Below are 17002 nucleotides of genomic sequence, written 5' to 3'. Positions count from 1 at the left end.
GCTCTTTCCAAGCAAGGTCACATTCACAGGTGCCCCAGGCTTTAGGACATAAACATATCTTTTTGGAGGACATAATTCAACCTACAACACAAGGCCTAATCTGTTCCCAAGGCGAGAGGTTGGGATAGAGCTGGGGTCTAGCCTTTAAGATCTCCTAAAAGCCCTCCATGTTGCTGAGCAGCCTCCCTCCACCTTTGAGACATCCCAATCTAGCCTAGTTTTGCAATTTATCAATGTGTGTGTGTGTGGGGGGGGGGGAGTTTGTTTGTTTGTTTTTTATAAAGCAGGTGTAAGGAGTTTATTCCACCCCTCAGTCCATAGCATGATCACATCATCAATGATGGAGGGATTCTCTCTTATTTTTTCCCTTTCTGCCCTGAATCAGTCAAGATAGTTATGCTGGAGGAACAAACAACCCTAAAATCTCCATGGCTTAAAACAGCAAAGGACGATATTTTGCTCATGCTGCTCACATCGTGGGTCAGCAGTCCACTGTATCACTCAGGCACCTGAGTGGGGCCAGTTCCCGTACTAGAGTGAGGAGAACTCGGGGAGTTCCAATGTCTGCAGCTAGATACTTGGCCCAGGGAGACTTGGACCATATCTTAGCCAGGACCAGTCCCACTGCTACGTCCAAGCACGAGGGGGCAGAAATGCCAGTGAACCATGGGCCCAGAGGTGAGAGAATGGGAAAGATTTGGCCAAATTCACTGATGTCTGCTACGAACACCGTCTCTTTTATTTTGTGGCTTGTCCGTCACCTTGTCCATGGGTTTCCATTAAGAATTTCCATCTTGGGGCTGGCCGCCATTCCAGGTGGCGCAGCGGTTAAGTTCGCACGTTCTGCTTCGGAGGCCTAGGGTTTGCTGGTTTGGATCTCGGGTGCAGACCTATGCACTGCTTGTCAAGCCATGCTGTGGTAGGCGTCCCACATATGAAGTAGAGGAAGATGGGCACAGATGTGAGCTCAGGGCCAGTCTTCCTCAGCAAAAAGAGGAGGATTGGCAGCAGATGTTAGCTCAGGGCTGATCTTCCTCAAAAAAAAAAACAAAAAATTTCCATCTTTAGGAGGCCCTCACTCTCCTGTTTCCTTCCCACTTGCCTTTCTAATATTCCCTCCCCGACTCCACTGTCTGAGGGCCTGTTCTTTACAAACTAAACTAAAGCCAAGTTGTTTGTGGCAGCGATGGGTGGCCCCTCTTAGATAATGTATTCACATTGCTTCTCTTGATTGAAGGTTCTTGAGTCATCAGTCAGTAGACAAGTATTGAGCACCTGGGTGGGCAGGTGCTGGGACTGTATCAGGGAGCATGAGACAGGATGTCTGCTCTCATGGAGCTGGGATTCTAGCCCCTTACATCCAGGATGTCTTGGGCTACAAACAACAAGTCCCTCTCAAACACTGAAACCATAACCACGTTATCTCATATAACAGGAAGACCAGAGGCTGGAGAGTTTCCAGGTGCATTTCGACTGGGGCCCCAGCTCCATTTCCTTTGGCTCTGCCTTTTGCCAGGAGGCTTTTTCCTTATATTATTATATTATATGTAATATATATTATATTATTGTATTATATTAGCTTCATTGTCAAAAAATGGCTTCCAGCAGCAACTCTGATTCAGTGGGAAAGAAAGAGACCTTTCCAACCTTTCTTTTCACTCTCCCTGGGACAATCCCTGCACGCACAGCAGTCACCCGGGGAATGCCATGTATGGCTGGCTCCGGTCTGGGTCTCTGACACTCATTGCTAAGGATGATTCACTGTGGGTGCCTTGGAGCCTGGAGGGTGGGGGTCACCTTCCCCCAGGGTACAGGCTGGAATTGGGAGTATGTTAGATGCTACCATAACCAGGCACCAAGGACTGGGTGGCATAAACAGCAACTTTATTTTCTCACAATTCTGGAGGCTAGAAATCTGAGAGCAAGGTGTCAGCAAGGTTGATTTCTCCCGAGGCCTCTCTGCTTGGCTTGAGATGGCATCTTCTCCCTCTGTCTTCACATGGTCTTGCCTCGTGTCTGATTCCTAATCTCCTTTTATAAAGACACCAGGCATATTGGATTAGAGCCCCCCGTAACGACCTCATTTTAACTTAATTCTCTCTTTAAAGACCCTATCTGCAAATACAGTCACCTTCTGAGGTACCAGGGGTTAGGACTTCAACATAGGAACTGGCGCGGGGGGGTGGGGGTGGGGGTGGCACAGCCCATAACAAGGAGGGAAGGGGGTCTGAGCAAAACAGGTTTCTTTTCAGAAGGTAGAAAAGGGAAATAGATACTGGGTGGGCAACCAACAGAGTCCATGTACAGAGAGAGACAGAAAAAAAACCAAGTAAACAGATAATTTGAGATGGTAAAAAGTGCTTTTAGAGAAAATGAAACAGGGTTAGGTAATCAAGAGGGGCTGCAGAGGGATGAGCAGCATTGGCAAGGGTGGCTGGGGTCGCCTCTGAGGAGGGGATGTTTGAGCTCACAGCGCGTGGAGAGCTGAGCTAGGAGCACTGCAAGGGGGAAGCAGCAGGCCCCGAGGTGGGAGTGGGCTTAGCAGGGTCAAGGGGCAGAAAGGAAGCCTGTGTCTTTGGGAGCATCATGAACAGGGGGCCAGGAGGTGGGCAGAGCATTCGGGGCCGTAGGGATTTGAGGTTGCACCCTAGGATCCAGCTGCCTTCGGGGAACCACAACAATTATGATTGGACGTGGAGTGTGTTGAACTTCCATATAGCCAAGTTACTGCAAAGATACTGTCACATGGGCAGACTCCAAACTACCTAAAACCAGCATTGGAGGGAGAAAGACCTAGAGGATGTGTTCTTGTCTCCCGCTTTCAAGGCCCAGCCCCCAACCAAGTGTGGCACTACCTGCCGGCAGAAGGCAGGAATGAAGGAACTGGTACGACAACTTCTCTTAACCCACAGGACTCCATCCAGCAAGAGGTGAGGAACAAACTCTTCCTATGAGGGAGCTTGATGGCTTGGGTAGGGAAGATACATGAGTCTGTCTAAGAAGCAGCGATCTTTATCTACAGAAACGTGTCTGCCCAGTCAGTCAACTACAAAAGGAAGGCTAGTTCTTGTACAAGTGCCACTGTGTGGCTGTTGTGAATCCTGGTGTAAGCAAGCAATGTATACATACCATAGAGCCTGTTTTTCCCTTAAAAAGTATATCTAAAGAGCTTCCTGGAGATAAAGAGATTGCTAAAATCTAATTTTTCAGTTGAAGGTGGTCAGATTCAGAAAATTCTGTCAGCCCAAACCCAAGTTTTCACCAAGTCAAACTCTTGTTCGCAAGTCAGCTGACATTTCTGTGGCTTTGCCAATGCTGGATTTTGTTGGGAATGCTCCTCATGAGGATGTGGCCTGCATTTCCCACTAGGGTTCCTCTAATAGGAACCATTTTCAGTGCCAACTTGTCCATGAACTGGTCCTGACCCTTCCAGTGGTGTCTTTCCCCCAAGCTCTGACCTTGAGCTTGCAGCTCATGCACACTGGACTTTAACTCTGTTTCTCCCATTGTCAAAAGTACCCTCTTGTGATATAAGTAAAGATCTTATCTCCCAACTTGAATATAAACCCTGTCTTAGGCAAGGATCATCTGTTTGAAAAGAACACCCAAAAGAGCTTGAGCAAAGAAGGACTGAAAGGACACATCTGAAAAAAACCCACAGGCCTGAAGCCAGATTTCATGAGGCACTGGAACCCTAAACGGGAAACCAGGGGTGGCAGTTTTAAAACATGGTCCTCAAATCCTTGGAAACATCTCAGTTCAACTCAACTCTGAGGACTCACTGGTCCATGTCCACTTCTCTTTACTCAGTGGCTGCTTGTGACTGCTTCAACCAACAGGGTATGGCGGAGGTGACCCTAAGTGACTTCCAAGGCTAGGTCATAACGGCCATGCAGCTTCTGCCTTGTCTTCTGGAATACTCACACTAGGAATCCTGAGCCACCATGCCAGAAGTCTGACTACTCTGAGGCCACCAAGCTCTGAGAAAGCTAAGCCACATGAAGGATAGCTGTTCCAGTTGTCAGTCCTAGTCTTCAGGGTTTCCTGGTCCAGGTCAGGCATGCGAGTGAGTGAATGGCCCTCCAGGTAAACACAGCCCCCAGCCATGGAGTCTTCCCAGCTGAGGGAGGTGCAGACATTGTGGAGCAAACATAAACCATCCCCGTGCACTCTATCTGAATTCCTGACCCACAGAATCCATGAGCATAATAAAATCATTATTTTAAGATGCTGAGTTTTGGGCTATTTTATACAGCAATAATAACCAAAACACAAAATTAGGCTCTATCTCGGCAAGTCCCCGTGGTCTTGTTTCCTCTCTTTCCGTGTCAGCATCATTGTTCTCTTTCTGTGTAGATGCCTTTCCTTTGGGCACACGAGCCCAGTGTGGTCATCCCAGGCCTTGTATCACAACTTCCTTTGTACACTTGAGATTCTGAGTCATAATTCCAAACATCCAGGAAATGCGATCCAAGCATCACCACACCATTACAGTGTCTGCAACATCTAAGAGGCATGGATGGTATATCTACGTATATTTACGCATACACTTACTATATACTGACCAGTCTCTGTTGCTGCTTTTATTTTTATAGCACTCATCCCTCTTTGAAATTACATACTTTGCTTGTTTACATGTGCATTATCTTCTCGCTTGGTAAAATGTAAGCTCTATCAGGTGAGGATCTCTGTCAGTCTTATCATCTACTGCATCCTCAACAACTAGAACAGTGCCTGGAATACAGCAGACATTTAGGAATATTCATCCAGCTTATAAACACCTGCAGATTTTCATATGTATGAGGCAAAAGTTCTAAAAGTCCACCTTTCCATCTCTGCAGCTGAGCTTGGTAGCAGCTGAGGCGGTGGCTGGTGGAAAGTGACTTGAAGGTCTGACTTCTTCGTGTCTCTCCTTGGGACGTATGCTCAGATTCCCCATCATCCCACCAAGTTTACTGTAACTGTGCAGTGATATTTTGGTTTGGGCTTATTTTCCTTTTTGTTTACTAGTGTTGGAGGTGTTACACTTTAGAAATAAGATGATTTTAAAAAGTCATCCAAAAACCTAGCTAATTTTGCATCGCTCAGGAGCTAGTGATCCAGTTGGCTTGCCTCTCATGTCTTCCTGGTGGCTGTTGACTGCCACTCAGAAGTTCAGGACAGGCAAGTGGGCTAGCTGTGGAGCAGCCCTCCATTCAGGCCTCTCCGTCCTTCCAAAGGAGGGTCCTGTGGGTACGCACATGTGAGAACCTGGGACCCCACTGGGGCCTTCTATGATTGAGAAACAGAAACTCTCATACATTGCTGTTGGGGATGGAAAGTAGCATAATCCCTATGCAGGAAAAACTGGTACCAGAGATAATAAGGCAAAAATACAAGAAGACATATGCGTGTTGCTGCAATATTTTTAATAGCAAAGGACTGGAAACAACCCAAATGTCCATCAGGAGTATCGTATGTCCTCAGAATGGAGCATTTTGTAGAAAACCATTCTATATGGTTCTATGGAATGATATCCAATATATTGTTAAGGGGAAAAAAAAGCAAGATCAGGAAAAGTGTGAAATAGGATGTTATCATTTATCGTTTGTTTATATTTTTTAAAATGGAAGGGTAAAATGGAAAAAAATTGATTATAGCAGAAGGAGAGAATAGGGTGGAGGAGACTGGGTTAGAATACAGACTTCTCTGAATACAGCTTATTTCGTGGATTTGACTTTGGAACCACGTAAATAGTTTACATAATTTTAAAACAAAATTAAAATTAAAAAGCAATCTCTAAAAATTTAAGCAAAACAAAGTGAATAACCATAACCCTGATTCAAGTTTGGGGCACAACCACTGAGAGGGGAACTATTCCAAGTTATTTTAAAACAGTAATTTGACTGCACATCCCTAAAGGCATAAACCCTAAGGACAAAAAGAATTGCAAAATAAAAGTTTTAACTCTTTTCAGTAATTATTTTTTGTGATAATTTTGGCATTGTTATTCTGAGGATTTAAAATAATGTGTAATTATTTTGGTGATTTTTGAGAAGGAGGTTTTCAGAATGAGAGAAAGAAGAGCAGATATAAGATCAACGAGGTTACATGAAAAACCTGGTAGTCCTGAGTTGAACTGGAAGCATCAATATAAACTCATATAGTGTTTTTTCGTTAAAAAAAAACACAACACATATTTCCTAGCTCTGTGCACTAAAAACAAGAAACAATGACCAAACCACTACCAACAAGCACTCTTAGTACCCAGATTTTGATCTCTAATCATTCCCCACTAAAAGGAACCAGGGGTCTTTGGGGAAAACTGGATGACTTAAGGGCTGGGGCATAAAATATGCAAGATGAACTTGAAACATCTTGTCATACAAGATAACTACGAAACTATCAAAGACCACCAGGGTCATGTCAATGGACTCAGCCAACATGAAGCAGTTCCCAAGGGCCAAGGACAGGACAGTCTGAGCAACAGTGAGAATAATAACTGCAGTGCATTGAAACACACATCAAAGTCTGTTTAAACCGAGTCCATACTGTACTCAAAGAAGCAAACAGCTCTCCCTGAACAGCTTGGAAAGATGCCCAGCAAGCACCTTGGGAACTGACAGAGGCGAGAAAGTCAAGAATTTATCCTGCCTTTCCTATACAAACCAAACCTCAGGGTAACCACATAACTGATGAAAGGAAGTTTCTCTTTATAAAGTATGCCAGCTAATAAACAAAGAAGAAACCACAGCACTAAGAATATTATTTGCAACCTCTAAAGAAGTATTGGATCTATGCAATCATCATCAATGACTGCTAACATCAGAAAAGAGGCAACTAGAGACCATGTGGCTCCCACTGGAAGTACCTATCACCACCAATAAAGTAGTCTTGCAAAAAGAAGCCTGACTGGTCTCTGATTAAATCTCTAGATAGCACTACTGATACTTAAGAAACAGGACAGTGGAACATGTTAAAAGACACCACAGAGATGCACTTAGGAAAACCCAGACTCTGAGAAATTCTACAGGACAAAGGACACAGTACTCTAACAAGCCTCCAGGTTATTCCCATACAGGCTGAAATGTGAGAACCACTGCTACAGATTAAAGGAGACTTAAGAGGCATATCAGCAGATTACAGAGAGTGGACCTAATTCAAACAAACAAATCATGAGCCGCTCAGAAATTTGAACAATGACTATTTGAAGGTATTATGGAATTATTGCTAATTTTTAAGGTGTGATTGGTATTGAGGTTATGCTTTTTTTAAAGTCCTTATTGTCTAGAGATACATGCTGAAATATTTACAGATGAAATGATATGATGTCCAGGATCTGCTTCAAAATCATCATAGGGTAGAGTGGAGAGTAGAGATGAAAAAAAGATTGTGTTAATTGTTGAAGCTGGTGACTCCAACAAGGGGTTTGTCATACAATTCTATTTTTGTATATGTTTGCAACTGTGCATAATAAAAATTTTAAAAGCCCCTGCCAAATAATATAAAACTATATTACCTTAAAAGGGGTACAAATTAATACTACTAGCACTCTGACCTAGCAGAGATTGGAGCTATGTAAGGACAAAGGAAGAGTTGGTTTCCACAGAGGAAGGTGAGTTGAGAAGGTATAGAGAACAAGACATTCCCCAGGGAGGAAGGGCCCAGACATAATCCTCAATCCATAATCCCAAGCAGACAGTCATATGTTGGTGCTGTTGGGATTGGGGCTCAGTGTGGGATTTCATAAACAGGAGTCAGGTTTGATGATGGCAGATCTCAGTGATGCAATCCATTGCTTTAGACTGGGCCTGGTTGGCATCCAAGTCATCATTATACACCAGGTTAGGTGGGGCACCTGTTCTGTAGACCCCCAAATCACTCCTCACCTGCTGGGAGGTAAGAGGCTTGTCCCTCCGAACCAGCCCTGCCCCCAGCAGGAAGGAAGAGCACACCACTATGACATCTTACTTTCAGGAACATGGGCCAGGCCCTTGCACTCTCCCACTTGGTGTTCTGCACAGGCTGGCATGCAGGCATGCTTCTGACCTGTTAACAGCACGATCTGGAAACACAAGGCTCTGAATGATAGTTTTAATAAAGTCTTGTAACAACCCAGAAAAGCAGATTTGCGGGCCCATTGTTCCGTTGTTGGAGACATCACAGCTGAGCCCGATGTCAAGAGAAGAAAAATTTCGAAAGCAACTCTCGACTGTCTCACTCTTTGTCTGATAAAATAAGACAAGAATAGGTGTCCTAGAAACCATCTTGATGTACGGTTTGGTCACTAAACTGGCAACATTCTTCCTCTGTTTCCCTCTCTTACCAAGGCAAATACAAAGAATTTTTAAATAAAATGTGTGTGATGAAATCTCATCAGTAGATTAACATGTATTTGGATACTAAAACTTCCTCAGAGCTCAGCTGGCTTCTAAGTTTTAATTTGAATGGTCCCCCCCACCCGACTCCATCCCGCTCTCAGTCCCAGCGAGGGTTTCCTTTATTTCAGTCACCTGGAGGGCGTCACCCCTTGGCTCTTCCATCAGAAGTAGAATGCCCTAGAATCAAGGCAATTCAAGCACTTTCTTAAACTCTCCGTGGCCAGATGACACCTTACCAAGCTCCCGTTTGGCCAAACCACATTTCTATTGTTGGGAGCAATCCCAGCATCGTTGTGTTTTTTTCTTATTCATCTATCCCAGTGGGTCCAGCCTAGACAGGAAGAGAGCCAGGTATCCTCTCCTAGAAGGAACTGGGCTAGCTCACGTTCAGGGACAAGCCAGGTGGGCAGGGGGAAGCAACAGACTTTGTTTCTTCAGCTATAACATGAGGTTATGTTTTGAGATGTGACTTCGCAAAAAGGAATTAATTCAGGCAGAAACTATGCTTTAACACTGGTTCCTTGGTCTAGAAGAATCTGTATGGGAGTCCCAGGCCCTGCCATGCCTCTCTGATGAGAAGGCTGGCAGGCATGTCACAGAGGAGAATGCAGACAAGAACACCATGCTGGGTGGTGGCAGGAGACCCACCGCCTGGGCCACAGGTGCAGGGGCATCACTGGGCCCTCAGCATGGCTTCACAACAAGCCTTCACTGTATCAATACAGGAGGACTGACAATCATCTCAGACACATACCGTGAGCTTTTCCCTCCCAGCCAGTTCAAACTCACAGTGCCATTCACACAGCATTTTGGAAGGATGCCTATTCCCCTGTGAAAAAAAGTTGAGAAAGTTAGTGCATAATCTAAGGGAAGGGCCTTAAAGCAGGAAAAACTGTGATGGCAGCAGTTTGGGTTTTGTGGCTGCCCTTCTGTGCCGCTCCATGGGACAGCCTGCGGCACTGCCCTGGAAACCCCGGTGCACAGGCTGGTGGACAGGGGCAAGGCTGGGGGGAGATGTCTGTTGCAGTCAGTGCCCACAGCTGTGTCTTTGGGGAAGAGAAACGAGCCCGCATCTCCGCACCCCTGTGCCCCCCTGGCACTCTTAGAAGTCATAAGGGGACACAAAGATGGTAACCTTGGACACGTGGTTGGCCTGGAAGGAGCGGTCCAGATATTCTGACATGTCAACGTCCACCTCTAGTGTCTGAGGCCCCTCCAGGGTCTGGACCAGGATCAGTTCCCCCGTCTGCCGGTCTGAGCGCTGCATCACAAAGTGGCCCCGGCTGTTCCCACCCACGATCCCAAACCGCAGGCTGTTGGGTCCAGGTCGACCGGGGGCTGAGGCGGTGGCCATGCGGAAGAGCGTGATGGGCGTCTTCAGGTTGGAGGGCAGAGAAAGGTAATGGAAGGAGATGGTCTTGGGCAAGTGGCGGCAGGGTCTGCTGTCCATGGGGCAGGGGTTTCGCTCACACTGGCTGGAGCAGAGAGGCAAAATGTAGGGAGTCAGCCTTGGGGAAACTCAGGAGGGGCTGCTCTGACCTGCCTTGTCTGCCCCGCCTGCCCTCTTGCAGAGGCTGCCGAGTGACCTTTCCCAGCCACAGGTCCCTCACCACAGGTGCTCTGGAGCTACAGGCAACAGAGCGTGGCTCTGTCAGACGTGGCCAGGGCAGAGCGGCTCCCCTGACCCACCTGTATAGGTATGCATGTGTGTGTGCGCCTATATGTTTGCTAGTACTGTAGTTTTTCCAGAAAAATAAAGCTGGGGAAGACTAAATAATGATGGTGCTGGTATTCTAACCAGGTGCCCCTTGTACAAGTGCTGAGACCTCTCTCACTAAGAGTGGGACCCCAGCAGTTAGCTGGCAACATCCTGGAATGTGCTCCACCCCGGGTGAACTTTCCAAACACCCAATGTTCATTCTTAAAGCAGGAACCCGTCTTCCTTCCCTGTGGGGCCGGGGTCTTGTGGAAGTGCTTTGATAGTTCTCTACCTTACCCAGCATAAAAGTCAGATGCCATTTAGCATATTTGGTGACTTGTGTCATCATGGTTATGCAGGTCGAATATCACATCCAGCTGTTAATCAGCGATGTCCCCAAAGGCTATGACATACAGGTCCCTCTGTCCCTTCACTCATTGACTCTTGAGGAAGGTCCCGGTGTCTTCACTCTCAGTGAATAACTGCCACTCTTCAGTGCCACTGACTTCCTTGCTGCTTCTAATCTGCTCTAGCCCCAACAGCCATTCAGGTATCTGAGCTTGTGAAGTCATTCATTCTTACGACAATAAGACAAGGTAAGGCTCTTGTGATCTCTTTTTCAGAAGAAAATACATGTACTTTGCGACAGTTGTTGTTATTCTCCTAAAGGCCTGTCTTCCATCTTTTGAAAAAAAAACCTCTCTTAGGTGCTAAGGTTACTAGAAGTCAAACCTCCTAGTACCAGTGGAAAAGTAGAGTGATACAAAGCAAAGTGTACAGGATACACAGTCTGACCGGGCTCTACTAGTGACCAGCTCTGTGAACGTGAGAAAACGGTCCTCTCCCAAATCTGTCTGATATCCACCTGCCTCCTGCTAACGTCACCACAGCCATCTTCCCTCCAGTTGCCCTCCCCAACAGTGCCATCATCCCCCATGTCAGCAGGGGAGTACTTGGAACATCACTCCTATCAGGGCAAACTGGCTTCTTACTGCACAGAGCAGCAGTGCATTAAATGCAACCACTCATGGAAGCTCGGAGAAGCCAGACTCCCAGCTCCCTGCCTTCATCTTTCCTTGGACATAACTGTACCTTCTCCCAAGAACCTCCGGGAAGAATCTGGCCCAGCCACCCCGGGAGGCCTGGGTGAGGGATGTACATGCCCAGCTGTGGGTGGCCCTGGCTATACTCACAAGGGAGATGTCTTCACGTAGCTCACGTTGCCGCTGCCCTCGGGGCACTCCGGGCTGACGCACTGGAAGCCTCCACCCGTGTTGATGCACAGGGTTCCCCGGGGGCACACGTGCTGTGGGCTCGCACACTCATCGATATCTGAAATACGGGACACCCAGTGAGGGTGAAGATCCTCCGATGTCCCCTCCATCACTGACACAGCTGCACCAGAATGTGGTGCTCCACACGTGGTGAGCGTTCCAAATACCCCACGCTTCTTAAAACAGGAAACCCTGTCTTCCTTAACCATTTGAAATCCAGGTCTTGTGGAAGTGCTGCAGAACCATGCTGGGGAACTCCCCTCCCCGGGATCCTGTCCTCCTTCCCCCGGGTATGACAGGTTACAGAGGTGCCCAGAGCATGAATGAGTGGTACCGGTCACAGCACTTCTCTCAGACCTGCTCCTGCTCAGCCAAAGTGCCCTGGAGTCTCCCCTCCATGGCTACTGTGACGCCCTTTACATCCTCCTCCTTCTTGGTATGAGTTCTCTGCTCCCTTCCAGTGTGGGTTCCCCGGCTAGAGACTGTTTCTTCCCAGCGCTGCACAATCCTACCTGGGCCTTCACGAATACTTGTGGGATGGATGGACGGATGGATGGATGGCTACCTGGATGGCTTTTCCCCAGGTTACCCACTACTCTGAACCCTGCACTGGAGCCCCACTAGGATGTCACTGGGGAACCATCTTTTCTCTCATTCCATGTCGGCCCATAGAGGAGCCCTCTTCCCTGTAGTTCAGAGCCATTGTCTGCTGAGACCAGCTGGGCTCTGTCCAGCCCCACAGACGCCTGCCTCTGCTGCCGTCTCACTCACCCTCACAGCTCTTCCCGTCGGCCAGGGTCCGGTATCCGCTGGGGCAGGCACAGCGGTAGGAGCCCGGGGTGTTCACGCAGGCATGCATGCAGAGCCGGGGGCGTCCCTCCTGCCCATAGAGCTCGCATTCATTCACATCTGGGGATAGATGTGCCCAATATGACTCCAGGAACCATGCAGTGGGTGTACCCCCAGAACAGCTGTGCCTCGATTCCTGGAGGCATGGCAGCAGTGGCTAAGTGGTTGGATCTGGTGCGGCCACTAAGCCCTATGCCCGCAGAGCACTCAGAAGAGGAGCAGGCGTGCTCCCCTTTCTCCCCAGCCAAGGGCCCAGAAGGCTGAAGGGAGGCGTGAAGGCAGACCCTAGGTGGGCTCCTCTGTCTCTGGCTGAAGACTAACTGGGGAGACCCTACAGAGGCTGCAAGTCAGGCTGGGCAGCCTAGGGAGCAACGCTCGGGGCTGCAGACCCACACTTCCAGCTGGGTTTGCAGCCCCATCTTAACTCTCCTCCTCTTTGGCCTCATTTTTGGGAATGGCCTAACAGGGTCTTGTTTCTGCTGCTGTACAATAAGGCTGTTAGCACCAATTGATCAATTCTCAGGCTTGAACCCGCTGGTTTGAGTTGTTTTCAGAAGGAACTTGGGTAATCAGGAGAGGTTAGCAAAAGTGGGCCAGTCGGTAAGCTAAACCGAGAGGGGACCCGGGAATGAGTCCCAGGTGCCTGCACAGCTCCGGGGCCTGTCTCCTAGCTCAGCGGCTCAAGCTCCTCGCCGCCACCCGCGCTTGTGATTCCAGCCAGGATGGAGGGGATAAGGGGGCTCAAGGCTCTACCAGGCGAGTGAGCTTGTGGGGAGGCCCTGTCAGATTCTGACATGGGGGCGAGGCTGGGCTGCTTTCTCTACAGTCTTGCTTTCTAAGGACCGCTGATGTCTGCTGATGTCTTAGCAACCATTAGGTCAACACTTACCTAAAACGCAGCGTGGGCCGGGCTGTCTGAGACTGCGCCCAGGAAGCCGCCCCGCAGGTCCCCTGGACCCTGGGCGCGAGCTGCGTGCACCCGCGGCAGGAGGCTGGCGGGGGGAGCCCCTTGCCCTCCCGTGTCCTCCCCCCACCCCCCCCGCTCTTCCCCCATCCCGGCGGGGTCCGCGCCTACCCTGGCACACGCTGTCGCCGGCCGCGGCGCCGCTCAGGTGGAAACCGGCCTCGCAGCTGCAGTGCTGCGCCCGCTCCACCTGCGCACAGCGCGGCGCGCGGCTGAAGGCGGGGTCGCCGGCCACGCTGCCCTCGGCGGCGGCTGCGGGGAGAAGACACCCTCAGTGCAGGGCCCTGGCGCACCTGCCGTGGGCCCAGCCTTGGGGAGGGGCCGGGAGGAGAAGCAAGCCGGGGGTGTGGCCCTTTCTCCGAGCTTACTCTGGAGTAGGGAAAGGAAAGACAAGCAATTAACCAGAAACCCCGCAGACGGTCCAGGGCCCACCCAAAGGGGCGGAGGGCAGGGAGCGCACCCGAATGCAACTTGGCACGACAAAGCAGGCAACGCAGCTGCACGCAGCGAAGGACCGCAGTGATGCTAAATCCACGTTTGCACTTAAAAAGGCTTAACAAACACCAAAATGCTAACGATGATCACTGAAGTTTAAAACTATAAAGTGTAAAACATTGTTTTCCTTTGTTGTATTTTTTATACCTTTCTAAAGTGTCTAAACTTTTTGTTTTTTAACCAAGAACGTAAATCAATTTTCTAATCAGAAAAAAGTATTAGTTTTTGGAAGTTATCAGAGGATTTACAGCTCTCATAGGGTTAGGGGAGACGGTAGAGAAACCGGTGATAAAAGGAATGGGTCACACAAGGGGACACATACTGCATGATTCCACTTATGTCAGATTCTTAGAGACAGAAAGCAGGGTGGTGGTTGGGAGAGGCTAAGGGGAGGGAAGTCAGTGTGTCACAGGCATAGAGTTTCAGTTTTGCAAGATGAAAAAAGTTCTGGAGATGGATGGTGATTGCATAGCAATGTGAATGTACTTAATGCCACTGAACCGTATACTTAAAATAGTTTAAATGGTAAATTTTGTTATATATATCTTACCACGATTGAGAAAAAGGTGACTGGATTTAAAAAAAAAGTAATCGGAGAGAGGCTCCCCTCGGGGAGCTGGAAAGACACAGGCAGAGCTGACGGGAAGGCAGGCTCCAGGCTGAGAGACCAGGTGAGCAAGAGCCTAGGCTGGGCTGTTCATAGATACTGTGAGCATGCGCACTGGCTTTGGGTGTGCTTGCTCACTCCCTCCTTCTCCTTCCTGGTGGAGATTCCTGTCATGGGGATACTTTAGGTATAAAGTGCCCCCTGGACCTGAGGAACAATTGCCTGCAGGTTCTAACAGCAGAAGCCCTCAGATGTGGGATTTGGCACCCTCAGTGTCCAGGACCAGAAATCTGGGGTTGAAAGGGGGCCCATTTCTTTTTGCTTCTTGTTTGTAGGTAGGAGGAGAGGCAGTGGGGCTGGTCCCCGGCCTCTGTTTCCACAGCCTCAGGGACACGAGCTGTGAGGGGGGCCTCTGGGCCCCGTGGGGAGGACTGCCTCACTCTGAGAAAGCGCTCAGCAGGCTGACTCAGCTGAAGAGTCAAGAGACATTAAGCAGCAAATCTCTGAGGGCAATATTTAAAACTGACCTTGGGCTCGGTCCAAGGCAAGAATATCAAGTATCGACAAAACTTCAACTCCCTGGACACTATGCTAACCACCAATCCTTCCTCCCCACACTGAGATTCCACACAGGAATCAAGACAGCCAGACAGGACACTCCAGGCTTTTCTGGCCAAGGAACAGAGCATCTTTTGGATTTGACTTTTATATAAGAAACTTAGGTTGCAGCATAGTGTGGGAACCCCCATCCAGCCCCCATAAATTCCTTTACATTGGATTTTCTTGCCATCTGCAAAAACAGCCAGTGTGTAACTTCTAGACCTTCTGGCTGGGGATATGTTGGGACTCAAGATGTGGATAATAACCTCATCCCAGTCAAATGTCCAGTTATCCAGCTCTGAAAACACTTTGGCCTGTAATCAGTAACAATAACTTTGCTGGATGCGATGGGAGCCTTTGAAAGGAGAAGCTGTTCTGCTGATCTCCAGAGGAAATGATGACCAAGTGAGGGTGGCAGCAAGGAAATTTCTGGGCCAAATTCCCAGTCTGGGGAGTTTTCAGGTTGGCAGTCAGTCCTTCCACTTGCATTTTCTTCCATAGGAAGGATCAAAACTCTGGTCACACAAAAGAGCTAAACTCCATCCCAAATAGCCATCTCGGGGAGCCGGCGGGATCAATGGATGAAAAGCCCGTGTTCCTGAGTGGGGAACTGAGCTCCTGACCTGTCTGCATTTAGTGACCCATGACCAGGTCCTCCTCTCTCTGCGGTGGGACGTCCTCCCTCAGCCCCACAGCAGCTACGTACCAGTCTGGGCCTGATGCTGACAGCGGCTCCCAGTCCTTCCTGGAGGGCAAATGCATTTGTACTGGTTGACTCCTTCTACACATGTCCCACCATTCTGACAAGGCTGGCTGGAGCATTCGCTGATATCTAGAAAAATAAATAATTTTCAAATACAAGTATGTAAGTTCCAATTCTAAAACAAAAAACAAAGGTTAACTTTCTTTACATCACAGGATGACTCCAGCTTTCCACCTCCTTACTCTGCCCTTGCCACCGTGCCCACCAGCAAGAGCTGGGTGGGGGCCAAGGGGCTGAGATGTAATCCACCCTCCATTCAGCAAACCACATACCCGGGCACACACTGTGCCCACCTGGAGCTCTGCCTGCAGGAGCTGGTCCATCACCCCGCCACATTCCACCCAGAGGCAGCATTTGCAAGTGTAGACAGCTGTAGCCAGGCAGAGACAGCTGCCTGTAGGCATGTGCCCATATTGCCTTTGACTCAAGCCCTACTGCCCCCCAACGCTGCCTGTATCAGCCAGCATGCAGGTAGATCATCTTTTAAACAAGAACTCAATTCAAGGGGGTTACAGGAGGGAGGGATGGCCCATTGGAATGTCCAGAGATGGAGAAAATCAACTCTCGCCAATTCCCATGCAGAAGCCTTCCCGTGCGATCGAGGAAGTTTCTCTTTCTTAATGTTGGAAAGAGAAATGTTCCGTGCTCATAGACACAACAGTCCTGTGGAAAAGCTATACATAGAGAGAGATGCATATTTAAAAGTTTAATAGGTTTTTCTCTGTGTGGTAGGATTACAGGTAATTTTTCTTCGTTTATTTACATTTTTTTCGTACTCTTCCATTTTTCCTAAATGAACATTTATAAATTTTCTAATGAGAAAAAAATGAATTTTTCAAAACTTTGGGCCACATCCGCTTGTTATGAATTCCTTAAGCCCAGTTTTAATGCACAGAACACAGGCCATTTCCAGCAGAGAGAGAAGGTTTGTCAGTTCACTGACTGGACCATAGCATCTTGGGAAAGAAAATTGGAAACATCTCCTGTTGGCATAGAGCATCCTTTCCTGCTGTGTCCGTCAAGAGGAAGAAAAAGGTGCTTTGCTCCTGATGAGAACAACAGCTTTGCTGTGGGTGGGTTGGCAGGGACTTTGGCTCCCTTCAGCCTCCTCGTGATTGGGATGTTATGTAGACTGTTACATGGTTTCTATTCATCATGAAAGGACCCAGACCATCCAAATGCTGCTTATGAGGGGGAAGGAGCCATCTCAGTCTCTCAGTAACCTCCGCCTGGTTATGCTCTCTCCTATACGTTCTGCTTTCAGATGACTGGTTTCCAAGAATGTGTCTGGAATGACCCCGTGTACACAAATGCCACAGAGCTTGAAATTCCCATTTCAACCCATTGTCCAGCCCCATCATTGCTCACCAGTGGAGTCTGAAAGTGGGCAG

The 17002-nt window shown here is 48.6% G+C and overlaps 1 protein-coding gene across 2 annotated transcripts in view; it reads right to left on the bottom strand.

Moving 5' to 3' along the window:
• Positions 1-5391: 5391 nt before the first annotated feature.
• FBLN7 (fibulin 7) overlaps positions 5392-17002 on the bottom strand; it is a 44506-nt gene continuing 32895 nt past the window's right edge. For both annotated transcript variants that reach the window (XM_070572152.1, XM_070572151.1), the window contains 5 exons: positions 15555-15680; positions 13258-13398; positions 12105-12242; positions 11253-11391; positions 5392-9835 (listed from right to left, as the gene is read on the bottom strand). In XM_070572152.1, the coding sequence (XP_070428253.1) occupies positions 9463-9835; positions 11253-11391; positions 12105-12242; positions 13258-13398; positions 15555-15680 (917 nt within the window). In that variant the 3' untranslated portion in view covers positions 5392-9462. The remainder of the gene's footprint in view (positions 9836-11252; positions 11392-12104; positions 12243-13257; positions 13399-15554; positions 15681-17002) is intronic.

Source organism: Equus przewalskii, chromosome 14 (genome assembly GCF_037783145.1).
Source record: "Equus przewalskii isolate Varuska chromosome 14, EquPr2, whole genome shotgun sequence".
NCBI classification, from domain to species: domain Eukaryota; kingdom Metazoa; phylum Chordata; class Mammalia; order Perissodactyla; family Equidae; genus Equus; species Equus przewalskii.
This window is presented reverse-complemented; position numbering and strand designations above follow the sequence as displayed.